We start from the raw sequence: 13440 nt of genomic DNA, 5'->3' as shown, positions 1-13440 counted from the left end.
GGGGACTCAGAAAAGCGAGCACTGTAGGAGATCCAGTCAGTGCTATGGAGACGGCTGCAGTGCCCCCTGCTGGCCGGGTGTGTGTGGCGCGATGCCTAACGGTTTGCAGGTGCCTCTAGGGGGCATACAGAAACCCATTTGCCTGGCGTTAAGGAATCTAACCTGGCATCCCCGGGCTTCCTGGGGCCCGGCGGCCCTGCTGGCAGGGTCTCGGACTGAGTATTTGAAGAGCGTGGATGGGAGCTGGGGAACCCGAACTTGGATCTCCATCTCTCAGTGTGACCTGTGACAACGTTTTTCCCTTCTTGGGATCTCCATGCCCTTGTCAATAAAATGGGAATGATAGCGGGTTTTGTTCTTTATTTCCTTTCTCTTCCCCTTCCTTCCTTCCTTCCTTCCTTCCTTCCTTCCTTCCTTCCTTCCTTCCTTCCTTCCTTCCTTCTTTCCTTCCTTCCTTCCTTCCTTCCTTCTTTCCTTCCTTCCTTCCTCCCTTCTTTCCTTCCTTCCTTCCTTCCTCCCTCCCTCCCTCTTCCTTCCTTCCGTTTCTTTCTTTCCTTCCTTCCTTCCTTTTTTTTAAAAGAAATTCGTATGTAGAAACAGCCTAATTGTCTACCAGCAGGGGCATGGTTAAAATACGGTACATCCAAGCAGTAAAATGCTATACAGCTGTTTTAAAAAGTATGAAATACCCCCCAAAATAAAGAATAAAAAATAAATAAAAAAGAATGAAGCAAGTCTACATGTCCACTTCTAGGTGGAGAAATGAAAACTTATGTCCATTAATTCAGATGTTCATAGCAGTGTTATTCATAAACAACAAAAACTGGATGCAAATCCCAAGTCCATTAACTGGTAAATGGACAAACCAAATGTGGTGTATCCATACAATGGAATATTATATGGCAATAAAGGAATGCTATAATATGGATGAATCATGAAAACATCAACCTAAGTGAAATAAGCCAGACACACACACAAAAATGATATATTGAATGTACAGATGGCAAATCTATGGAGACAAAGTAGATGAGTGGTTGCCAGTTGCTGAAGGAGACAGGAAATTACTGCAAAAGACAATATATCTTGGGGGGAGGGGTGACAGAAATGTTCTAAAATTGGATTATGGTGATAGTCGCACCACTCTATTAAATTTGCTAAAACTAACTGAATTGTACACTCAAATTGGGTGAATTTTATGGTATGTAATTTATACCTCAATAAAGCTGTTTAAAAAATCTGTATAAACTCAGATGGAAAGATGACCACACAAAGTGAAAAAAGCTAAAAGCACAATAGTGTATATAAAAATAGATACACAAGGAGATTATTTCTGTAAGAATATCCAAGTAACAGTAAACAGTGGTTGTTATAAGGAGATAGACTGGAAGATCTGGTATGGTAGGGAAATTTTTCTTTGTATATAGCCAAAGTACAGCATGAAAAATTTTTTCTTAATATATACATGTATTACTGTTTTCATTTTAAAAATAAATTTAAAACTAAAAATGAAAATACACAATATGTACATGCCTGCTTAAGGAAAAAGAACTAGGAGGTTATAATATGTCAAGGAGTTATTAGTGTTTTTTTTTTACCTTCTTTTTACTTTTTGGAATTCTCCAACTTTTCTACAATAAGCATGCATTGCTTTTTGTTTTTTAAAGTTAAAAAGATAACAGAGATGACTTTTGTCCTACTCGCTTATGGGTGTTGCGCAGGTTGTATTTATGTCTAAAAATTTAAGCAAGACTTCAACCTCAGGGAGAGGCCCTCGGGCACAACTCCTTCCCAGAGTTTTTTCCTGCAGCACTAGGAAAGTGGTAAGAAATTTTCGTTCGGGATTGCAGAGCCTCTGCGTGTGTATCTTTTTTGGGGGGAGTGTGATGGGGTAAAGGGTTGAGATCTACCGTATTTCATCGAATATGAGACACTATCAAATGTTAACCCCATCATTATTTTTCGTTCCACTAAAAAAGAAAGAAAATAAAAATTGTCAGTTAAACTATGTCACACCTTTGATTATACACGGCATCTGGGCTTTTGAGATGTTAAATCTGAAAAATGTTTATCCTGAAATCAATGACACACGTACTTGTACATCCCTTCCTCTTAGATGGGTGGATGGACCACCTATTCAACACCATTCACCTGAGGTCTTCCTTCCCCTAAAATCTTCCCCACTCCTTCAAACCAGTCACCAAGTCCTGTCTTTTCCACTCCTGCTGCCACCTGCCTCCTTATCGCTCACCCGGACCACTACACTAGCTTCCTAATCAGCCTCCTCATCTTTCCCCTCCAATCAATTATTCACGCTGCAGTGGAGTGATCATCTCATGCCCCTGCTTAAACATTTCCACTGGCTGCTTTCTCCGCAGGGTGAGGTCTGTTTAACTTGGCATTCGGCTTTTCATGTACTGGCCTCTGCCTGCCATTTTAGTCTCTTGGCACTTTCTCCGGATGAAATTACTTGCTGCTTCCCCAAAGCAGCATATGTTTTTTTTCTGGCCTCTGGGCCTTTGCACTAGCTGTTTTGTATGCTTGGACTACAAGTATTTATTGAGCATGTAGTTAAGTGCCGGTTACCGAGAGCGGAGGAGTGAGTGAGGCAGCTGTCATGAGCCCAATCCTCACAGAGGCTGGTGGAAGAAAGAGACAAAAATGTAAACATACAATTATTATTTATAAGCAAACATGGTGGGCATTCGTAAAGGTTTGTTGAAAATGTCAACCAGAATGTTTAGGATTCGAATTGGGCGGGGGAGGCAGTGCGGAGCAGATTAGAACTCGGGACCTACCTCTGTGACTTTGGGGGAACTGACAAGTGGAGTCTCCACCTCTGTGAAGTGGAAAAACGCCCGCCCCATAGGATTTCTGGGAGCACTGCGTTTGAGATACATATAATCACGCGGTTCTGCCGGACCGGAGGGGCCCCTCCCCCACAGGGCGCCGAGGGTCCGCCGCCAGGCGCGGGGCCCCCACCCCGGGAGTCTGCGGGCAGGATTTGAGCCCCTTAGCCCGCGCCGGCCGCCGGCGCGCACGAGTCGGGCTCCGACAGTCTGGACCGCGGAGCCCAGACCGCAGGCCGCCGAGAGCACAGGGGCAGGGGCGTCGGACGTCGAGTGAGGGGAGCAGCGCTCCGCCCCATCTCCCCATTTTGGGGGACAGCCCCCCTCTCTCATTCCCGCCCCCGCCCTTGAATCACGGGGGGGCGGGGCCATGACCCATTCATGCCGGGAATCGGATCCAGATGTTCCCGCGGCGCGTGCAGCTGCATCCTTGCCTTTTTTGGCAAAAAACGTGCGGCCGCGAGCGGATCCCAGGCCGCCTCCGCTAATCCTCGGGAAGAGGGGGAAGGGGGCTAGGGTCTGGGCCCAGACTGGGGATCCGCACCGGGTGCTCTGCGGGATTTGGGATGGGCTGTTAAGGGAGGGGGGCGATTGGTACCAGACGGGGAAACCCAACGCCACCCGTACCCCTGCTCCCGTCCGGAACCTCCCTCAAACCCCTCCTCTTCCCTACCCAGAGGAAAAAGCCCTTTGCCAACAAGGGGTAAGCAGGCTAAGCCTGAGAGGGACGGTAGCAGCGGCGGGGATCTCCTTTCTCTGGAGAGATTTCCCATCCCGCCTGGCAGCTCTAAACAGAGGAGGTCCAGTAGGAACCTCGGTCCCCCGGTGTGCGAAGGAATTTTCCTTGCCCCTCCACCCCCAGACAAACACACAGAGGCCTTCACTTCCTCATACTGCTTTATTGCAGAATCTGAAGGTGGGGTAAGCCAACCCCACCCCTCTGCCCATCTCTGGGCAAAACTGAGCTGAAATGAAATGAAATGAGAAAACACTCTACAACATGGGCTGGGCAAAACCCTGTACCCTAGGACCCCCTAACCAGTGAACACTGGATCTGCTGCCCTGACAGCCCCATCCCTCGGGACATTGGTGGGACAGGGGTGGGGAGAGTCAAGCCCGAGTTTAGTCTACTTTGGAGGACTTCTCAGGCACCCACAGGAGACCTAAAATCTTTGGAAAGAAGTCCAGATTGAAGGGGGCTTGTGTCCCAGAGCCCTGATTTGGGGAGAGGACTCAGTCTGGGAACCCAGACCATAAAGGAGAGGATGGAGTTCTGGAGTCCTGGCTTGGGGAGGAGATTTGAATGATGGAGGCCCCATAAGAGCCCAGGTTTGGGGGCCCTGGGTCACGGAGTACCAGACTGGGGATGCTGGAGTGGGGAAGCTGAATCCTGGAGCCCAGAGGGAGCCCCAATTTGGGGAGGGGCTGGGTCCCAGAGGTGGTTTGTAAAAGGAGCCTTAGTCCTGGAGACCTGGTTTGGGAGGGCCTGGGCCCTGGAGCCCTTGCTCAGGGCCCTGCCTGGCTGCAGCCCTGGCACAGCACTTGGTCTCCATCCGGCACAAAGCCTTGACCGACCAGAGAGGTGGAACAGCGGGCACAGGAGAAGCAGCTGTGGTGCCAATGGCGGTCTTCGAAGGACACATACTTGCCTCCGCCGAGTCCTAGAGGGAGGCTGGAAGTTAGCGCTGCAATCTGGAGGGAGGCCGTTCTGTCCCTTGGCCTCACCCAATACCAGGTCCCCCATTCCCTTGACTACGCCCTACCACTCTGTCCTTTGACCCTTTGTCCCACCTGTGATGGGGCGCTTGCAGCTGCTGCACTTGGGTGCAAAGAGTTCTCCAAAACAGTCCACACAGTAGGGATCGTCATCGCGGGAGGTGAACTGCTGCCCTGCCAGGGGCGTCTGGCACCCGGTGCAGACCAGGCATTCTCGATGCCAGGGCTGGTCACGGTATGTCACGCCACCCTGTGTCAGCGTCTGAGAGGACAGCATCTGTCAGCAGTGGGGGAGCGGGGATTCCTACCTCACAACCACCACGGAGCCTTGCTCACCCCCACTCTGAGTGCCCGCCCCTCTGGCCCAGCCCCCACCTTGCTGCAGCGGGCACAGCGAGGAGCGAACTTGTTCTCATAGCAGGGGACGCAGTAGTGGGCACCCTTGTCGGGCACAAAGGAACGGGAACCCAGCGGCTGCTCACAGCCGCTGCACAGGAAGCAGTGCTCGTGCCACGTCTGGCCTCCGTACTCCAGCTTCCGGGACCCTGCGGGGAACAGGGGTCCCACTCAGAGGCTGTGTCCCAAGCTTCTGAGCACCACCCTCTGCTGCCCACTGAAGGAAGAGTCCCTGCTGCTCGCACAGCCTACAGGGTGGTGTCGAGGCTTTTACAGGGGCACGAACATCACACATGCTAACCTCTGCTCAACACCAGACTTGCTGGCTGAGCATGTGCTAGGCCCCCACGAACTAGACCTGAGGGTTTGGCAGATGGGAAGTCCCCATAGGTACCAGATGTAACTATCTCAGCACACACCAGGCCTCCAGGTCACAGGCCTGATGACTCCACATATGCTCAGACCTCACACACCAGACATGATGGTGTGAGCACACACACAAAGGCACATGTAGTAGGCAAGCAAGTCTCTGCCCACACCAATTTCCAACACACTGGACATGACAGATTCAGTATGTAATAAGCCCTGGCATATCCTAATCATGCCAGCCTCCATGTGTTCTAAATCCTCACTTTCTGTTAGCCGTGCAGGTTGCCACGCACGTTAGGCACCAAGCATGACAGTTTCAGCCCACTCAGCTTACTTGTGCCAAACATGCAGGTCTTCATACATGCTAAGCCCCAAGGTGTGTACCAGGCGTGTCAGTCTCTACGTGCCAAGCTTTCATGTGCATACCTGAGCGTGTCAGTTCCTGTGTGTGCCAAGCTCCCAGGAGCACACAGGCACCATGGATCCTGCACACATTCGATTTCCAGGAACATGCTGTGTGTGCAGGTCTTTACCAAACCTCCATGTAGGGATCAGACAGGCATGCCAGTGCCACACACACAGTGAGCCCCCGGAAACGTACCAGGCATGACGGTCTCCCCGCAGGCAGAGCACTGGGAAGAGAAGGCACTGCAGTAGCAGTCGTTACAGAGCAGCTCGCTGTCCTGGCAAGTGAAGGGCTCATCGGCTAGGGAGCGCTGGCAGCGGCAGCAGCGGAAGCAGCCCTCGTGGAAGTGGCGGTCTTCGTAGAACAGCTCCTGCGGGGAGCAGGGCACGGGCACTGGCACCTTGGCCCCCTCCTGCCAGCCTCCACCCACCACTCCCTGGCCTGTGTAGTCCACTCTTTTACCCTCGAGTCATGCCCGATGAGCTGCTGGCACTCGGCGCACGTGTTGGCGAAGGTGTTGTCATAGCAGGGCACACAGTAGGGACCGTCGTCCGTCTGGATGTATTTGCGCCCATACAGGGACTCACTGCATTTTGCACAGTCAAAGGCCTCGCTCATGGTGGCTTTGAGTGAGCCCTGTTAGGGGCACAAGGTGAGGCAGGGGTCACTCAGAGGGGCTGTGGCTTAGCCCATGGCATTGAAAAAAAGCAAGAGACTAGATGTAGGAAATGCCAGATCAGAGCAGGTTGTGATGGGGAGCGGGTACTTCTGGGAACCCAAGTCCTGCATGTTTATTTCTGTATTTAACACTGGGGGGTGAGAGGGGGTCAGGAAGCAAATCAGGAAGCAGAAGTTCTTTTCTTATCTGGGCCCTGGCAGAACTGGGAGGAGGGGGCTTTTCCTGGGTCAGTGACTCATTTCCTGCCCCTGCGTTTAGCCTCCAACTGTCCCTAATGTCCCCAAGGTGAGCAAGAGCAGGGGCAGGACCCCACTCTATCCCATATGAACAGCACACTCACCCTGTCCTGACTCCCAGGAAGGGATCCTAGGGGTAGACCCAGAGCTCGGGAGTGGGAGCTTAGGATGACCATGAGCTGTTCCTACTCTCCCTCCTGACCCAGGAAACGGCAGAATGTAAGAAGGATGCTGGGCCAATGAATGGTGGAGGTGGAGTAGGCTGATGGGAGAAATCACACAGGGCGTCCCCTCCCAAGAGAATCCAGCAACAAGAACTTCAGAGGCTCGACCTAGGTTTAAGCAGGAAGGAAATCCTGCAAGCTGGACACAGCCAAGCTTCCCTAGCTGGACCCTCTACCCTCACCCCCTGCCACCTCCCACTGAGTCTCTGGTCACACCAGCCTGGGGAGCCCGGGCCTGCAACATCTGCAGCAGCTGTGGCAGCACAGATGGCCAGATGTCACGTTTTGCCAGCAACAGGGGAGAAAAAGGGAAATGAAATGCTTGGGGAGAAAGAGGAGAACTGGAGATAATGCAGTGTGCCTCCTGCCATCTCCTGCCGGGCTTCAGTCCTGGCAGTGACTGGCAAAGCCCCAGAATCTTTCCATCCCCTGGGTCATTATTTCCCTCCCCCTGCCTCTGGGAGAGACAGCCTCTCCCCAGCTTTTCTAAGGGTTTGGGGCCAGAGGAGTGAAGGGTAAGAGTGGGAGCCACTGAAGACACTGCTCTCCAATCATGCCCCCTCTTGGATGGTTAGTCAGGCAAGTGGGGAGCCCTGAGAGCTGTTATGGCAGACTCCCAGCCCCCCACCAAACCTCAGACACTTTCCATTTTCTCAGGAACAAAGCATGTTTGTGGGATGAGGTCATCCACACAGCTGCCTCTGCAGCAGGAGCTTGGGGAGTAGGGAGGGTTAGGGAAGTGGGGTTCCCAGTCCCTCCTGCTGCCCCTGATTCCAGTCCCTGGCCCCAAACTTAGAGCTCCCCACCCACAGCTTCCTCCATCATGAAGCCCACTCACTGAGGACTGGGATCCCGGGGTGGGTGGAGCGGAACCACCAGGACCACAGGAAAGGGATGTTCTCACCACTGCAGATGGGGTCTGGGGAGTACAAAGGAACCCCCCAGTCCCTTCTTCCCCACTAGACCCCAGTAACTGGCAGTCCCCAGAGCCTGGCCTGGCTCAAGGTGAAGAAAAAGCCCTCCTCTCTCAGCCACCCCCAGCAGGAAATTATTGCCAATGAGCGAGCGTTGCTCTGGCTTGGAGTTCAGACTCCAGATGCCAGCAGACACCCCAAGCCTGGAGGGCCTGGATCTTTCGAAGGGACAGATCGTAAGCTCACAGCTGCCCTTCTGTACAATGGAAGGACATTCAATTCATACCCCAGGCCAGGGCATGAGGTCACCAGGAGCTGAGGTCTTCAGAGCAGGGACTTCTGGGCTGGGGGCTATGCTGGAGGGTGAGGGCACCCCTCCTTCTCTGTACGCTCCCTGCCATTCGGGCCTGGATTTCCTCTGGCCCCACATCTGAGGGTTGCCTGGGCTGTCAGCCACTGGGCAGCAGGGGGCCACACAGGTGCAGAGTGACCATGCATCCGTCTGTCTGGGAGTGTCCTGGGCCCTTCCTTCCTGGCTGGGCCCCCAGTAGCCCTGCCACCTTCCCAGGCCCAGGCTAGCCCTAGGTCCGCCCCCTGGGAGGGAGGCAGTCACCACTCTGAGACAGGAGAACCCCAAATAAGGTATGGGCGTGGCTTCTGTTTCTTTCCCAGAATCCCTTAGTCCTCTAGTCTGTCCTCCTGGGCTCTGGTGAGGACAGGGTGAAGGGCACTACCAAGGCCCACCTGTCTCTGCCCATTCCCCGCCTCCCCCTTGCCCTGGCAGGGCTAGGGGACTAAAGGGAACCAGTCTTGTATTCCTTCATGGCTGGTGGGGGGTGGTGCAGGGGAGACGGCTCAGTCTGCCAGATGGCTCTCAGTCACTGCCCCTACCAACACACACACCCCCCTGCACCTGACCCAGACACACCTGAGACCTCCCCACCCACTTCCTGCAGCTCCGAATGGCTGGTTAAATGATGTGGCATATGTTGTGTTGAGGCTCAGGCTGTGATATCTAAACCTGGGTGATCCTGGGCAAGTCACCTAAGCTCCCTGAGCCTGTTTTCCCATCTAATACTACCTCCCACCTCATAGGGTTGTTGCCAGGCTTAAATGTGATGATACTTGGAAAGCACCAGGTAGATGGCAAGCAGTCAGTAAATGGTAGCTTCTAGTGTTTTTATTATTAGCCCTTCACTTATATTGGGGTCAGACAACAGTTTCTCAGCCAGGCCTGGGTCGAGGGGCTGGCCTGGGACTTGACCTTGACATTCGCAGTGTGAACCCAGGGAGAGAACAAAAAGGGAACCCCTTAGATCTGCTGGGGGAACTGAAGAGGCCCTGGCCATGGGGCTCACTGAGGCCATGGGGCTCACTGAGACCAGTGGGGCAAGTGTGACTCCAGAGAGCATAACTCCGAAACCTGCAACACGGGTACAAAGGTGTACACACCTGCGTGCTGCTTTGCCTCTCAAAGCACATTCCCCCTCACCTGCCACCTAACAGATCACAGAAAAGGCAGGAAGGATAGGGTATCGTCCCCATTTTATAGCTGAGCACAGAGGCCAGGGACAAGGCACAGGCATGCCCAAAGTCACTCAGGTATCAGACAACCCAGGGCCCCTGCCTCCCAGCCTAGAGCCCTTTCCCATTTCTCTTTCCCTACAAATTGCTGCAATGGCAGTGGAGGGGGTGGTCAGCATTTAAGGGCTGAGGGACAGGAGATGCTGGGTGATATCACTAGCACAGGAGCCTGGCTCTTCTCCCCAGCTGCCAGCCCTGAGACTGGAAGACACCCAGAAGCCTTTCCAAGTCCCTATGCCAACCGCTCGAGCCCTTCCCCCCCACCCCCAGCCCCCACCGTCCAGGAGGACCCTGGCCAGGTCCCACAGCTGTGAGTCAGGATCAGAACAGACCCCTCCCCCAGCTCCAAGGACTTGACAGGAGACCTGAGGAGAGAAATCAAACCCTGCTACTAGGCATCAACCCCAAACTCTCCACTCTTTCCCCCTCCCTTCTCCCCACGAGGCCTGGGAGTCAGAGCAGTTTAGGGCAAGGGGGGTGGGAAGCAGGATCCAGCAGCTGCTCTGGGGACAGAAGAGGAACAGTTCATTCACCCCGGGTCCCCCAGGGCTGAAGCAGCGAGTCCAAGATTTGAGTTTAAAAATAAGCTGGGGCTGTCTTAGTAAATGTGTGGGGCTCCTTCCTGATGAGTCTTACTGTCTCAGGTCCTCTGCCTCAGGGGGGATCAGTTGGCCCAGAGTTTCTGTTTCCCCACATCCTCGCTTCCCAGTTTTTCAGGCCTGAGTCCCTCCAGGTCTGTCTTGGAAGCTGTCATTGCGCCTCCATTACATCTGTCTCTCGGCGTCTAGCCCTGCTCTGCTCAGCACGTCTGTGTCTGCACACTTCAGCAGCTGTCTTTATGTTTCCCTGTCTCTGTATCTCTGACTGGCTATCTCCCAACGGGAGCCTCTGTGGATTTCCACCTCTGTCCACCCAAGTCTTGGTATCTCTGAGTCTCTGTAGGGTGGACTGCCTTGGTCCTTACCCACCCCCCTTCTCTATCTCTTAGCATCTCTCTGCCCCTCAGTGACTGTCTCCAGCCTCTGGATGTCTTTTTAGGCCTCTCAGAGGCTGATTTACCACGAGGCTAATGAAGCTTAAGTTTTGGGGCCCCTCAACCTGCTCAGAAATCTCCAAGGCCCTGGAAAGGGCCGACAACACGTCTAGGGTCACTGTATGCTTTTTCTTAAAATGCTCCGCTCCACAAAACCTGGGACAGTCCCTATGCCTCGGGCCTGCCCCCGGGGTAACTCTAAGCCCAAGTTACTCTCTGTTTCGGATATCTCTGCTGCCTCGGGTCCAAAGCTAGTCGCTCCTGTCCTGTCTCGGTCTCTTGCTCCGCTGGTGAGCCTGTTTCTCGAGCCCTCCCGATCTCGATCTCTAGATTTCGATCTCTCTTTCTCTCTCGCTCTCCTCTGGCTTTACCATTTCAAACTTGGCCCCCTCCCCCGCCCAACTCAACAGCCCCTAGCCCGCCGGGCGGCCGGGAGCGGTTCGGTCCGAAGGACGCCCTCCGGGGCTCGGCTCCCAGCGTGTCCCCGGAGCCCGCGGCTCGACCCCGGCGGGGACGGGGGCAGGGAGCGGGGGCCGCGGTTGCCCTTAACCCCCGGCGGGCCACCTTTCCCTCCCCGGCCCGAGGGCGGGGGCCGGGAGCCGGGATCGGGAGTCGAGATGGGGAGACGGGCTTGGCGGGGAGCTCACCTCGAAGCGGGCGGCAGGAGCGGGGCGCGGCGCTCTCGAGGGAGTGGGGCAGGGGAGCCGGCGCCGCTTCCCTCGGCGGCTCGTACCTGCGGGCCGGGCGGAGCGGGGGCGAGCGGGCTGCCGGCTAGGCTGCCGGCGGCACGGACTGTGTGGGCGAGTGGGAGCGCGGCCCCAACCCCTCCCGGAGGAAGTGAGCGCGGCGGCCCGCCCCGCCCGAACCCCGCCCCCGGCCGCCCCTGCCCGCGGGGTACCAACCCCGCCCCCCGCCCCTCATCCCGGAGGCCGGGGGCCAGACCCCGCCCCCACCTCCCTTTTGGCCAGGAGCCCGCCCCAGCCCCCTCGGCCGGCCGGGCCTAACCTGGCTCTCCCAACCTTCCCCGGCGGCCAGGACCCCGCCCCGTCCCCTCCCTGCAGCTTTTGCTGTCCTCTCTCCCTGTCCACCCCACTCAACCCCGCAGCGGCTAGCTATATTCAATCTCTGGCCAGGGATATAGGAGGCAGCCGACCAAGATCCATTTGGGGACCTAGAGTCCTCCTGCCCTCCCTCTTCGTGTCTCTGTCCCCTCGCAATTTACCCCCAGGGATCACGCTCAGCCCGAATTTGTAAAAGAGGACTTACTCCAGCCTGGAGGAGGAGGCAGTTTTGACCTTGTGTCAAGGCCCTGTCAGTGGGAACCGAGGTGCTCTCTGGAAAGGAGGAGTGAAGGACCCCCTCTATAGCGCCTTGACCTTCAAAAGGGCTTTATTCCACTCTTGAGTGGCAAAACCAAAAGTGACCACCTCCTCACCTCCAAATGCATCGAGGAACAGAGGAATCTTCCCTTGGTTTCCACAGTGCCCAGGAATAGTTTTGACCTTTCAGGCCCAGGAGAGACCCTAAACCTTGGCTCATGCTTTTTGATATTCTCAAGAAGGGGTGTGAGGCGTGTGCATGGATGGGGCGCGGTAGGGGTGGTGGAGGGAAGTCCTCCTTACCGACCTCTAGAGTTTCCAGCCTTCTGGCTTCCTCCCTGTGCCCTGCCTGGGAGGGAGAACTGGCGCCTGCCAGGGACACAAGGCCCCTCCAGGTCCTTGAGGCCACCCCCTCTGGGATCCTCAGGCTTGTCACTAGGAATAAATAGCCTTAATCTGGAAGGATGAGGGAGGGAGGAGGAGGCTTTGCTGCGTCTCTGCAAAACAAGAGACAACAAACCAACCCTGGAAATAACCTCAGGGTCTAGAGTAGAGACTCAGGTGTCCACAGAGGCTCTCCCATCCCCCAGGCTGGGTCCAGCCAAGCTGTCAGAGCAGAGAAACATTCCTTCCTGGGCTCCTGAGTACCCTCCTCTCCCATCTCTGAATCACAAGCCTGCCTTCCTGGGTCCCAAGTCACCCTGGACGCCAGGTTTCCTTTCAAAATTAAGAAATTGTTTGTTTATTGTTGTTGTTCCTGATGCCTAAACTGTAAGTGCCATGAGGGCAACGGCTGGGGCCTTCTGGTTCACCCCACACTCCCAGTACCTATTCCAATGTCTGGCATGTAATAAATATCTGATGAATGAATGAATGACTGACACTGCTTCTGTTTGGGCCCCCACACCACCCCCTCTGATTGGACCATAGGCACATGCTATCTGGAGGCTAGGGAGGGAGCAGTCAACCCATGGGAGGGACTTTACTTTGTAGTTTGTCTTGCAGGTGTAGGAGACTCCTAGTCCCTGGGAGTGCAGGGAAGACTACCTGCTTGAAGGAGGTGGCAAGAAAGGGTCTGCTCTGGAGTGAGGGGAAGGCAAAGGTTAGCAGCCTTCAGAAAGGGAGGGATTATGAGTGAGTAAGGAAGGTGCTGGATCAAAGGCAGAGTTGGGGGGGGGGGAATCTCTGGTTTTACTCACAGCTTGAATCTCTGATGAGCAGCCTGAACAAGAGCCAGTATTTCCTGAGTACTTATTTTGCACCAGTCCCTATCTAAGCGCTTTGCATATATTAATGCACTCAATTATCCAACAACTTTGTGAAATATGTATTTTTATCCTCGTTTTAAGGATGAGAACATGGAAGCACAGAGACAGGAAGTAACCTGCCAAGGGTGACACAGCTAATAATAGCCAAGCCTGGATTCAAATCCAGACAATGAAATGTCAAAGCTCCTTATGCCAAAAAAAGAGCTTAACTGTTAGGCTCTGTAGCCTCTGTCATCATTCAACCTCTTGAAGCCTCAGTCCCTCATCTGTTAAAAGTGGTGGACTCCCTGTCTCACAGTGTTCTTGTGAGGATTGGATGAGAGCACACAGTGGGTATTCAATACGTGAGAAACCCCCCGCCCCCCTCCCTTTCCTGGTCAAGTGTTAAGGTTTTGCTTCTTGGACTTGGAGTCCAGAGGCCAGGGAAAGTTAGTAGATTTCTAACTTGGC

At 54.6% G+C, this 13440-nt stretch overlaps 1 protein-coding gene across 2 annotated transcripts; it reads right to left on the bottom strand.

Annotated features, from left to right (window-relative positions):
- Positions 1-3730: 3730 nt before the first annotated feature.
- FHL3 (four and a half LIM domains 3) lies at positions 3731-11314 on the bottom strand. 2 transcript variants are annotated; one of them, XM_074376794.1, is made up of 6 exons: positions 11051-11249; positions 6196-6369; positions 5929-6103; positions 4938-5107; positions 4638-4824; positions 3731-4507 (listed from the first exon to the last, which is right to left on the bottom strand). In XM_074376794.1, exons 2-6 carry the CDS (start codon positions 6349-6351, stop codon positions 4353-4355), a joined length of 843 nt encoding a protein of 280 aa, XP_074232895.1. In that variant the 5' UTR covers positions 6352-6369; positions 11051-11249; the 3' UTR covers positions 3731-4352. The 2 variants fall into 2 exon arrangements, with proteins under 2 accessions (XP_074232895.1, XP_074232896.1); XM_074376795.1 differs by lacking the exon at positions 6196-6369 and having other exon boundaries at positions 11051-11314.
- Between the last annotated feature and the right edge of the window lie 2126 nt (positions 11315-13440).

The sequence above is a fragment of the Camelus bactrianus genome, chromosome 13, assembly GCF_048773025.1.
Source record: "Camelus bactrianus isolate YW-2024 breed Bactrian camel chromosome 13, ASM4877302v1, whole genome shotgun sequence".
Lineage (NCBI taxonomy): Eukaryota > Metazoa > Chordata > Mammalia > Artiodactyla > Camelidae > Camelus > Camelus bactrianus.
This window is presented reverse-complemented; position numbering and strand designations above follow the sequence as displayed.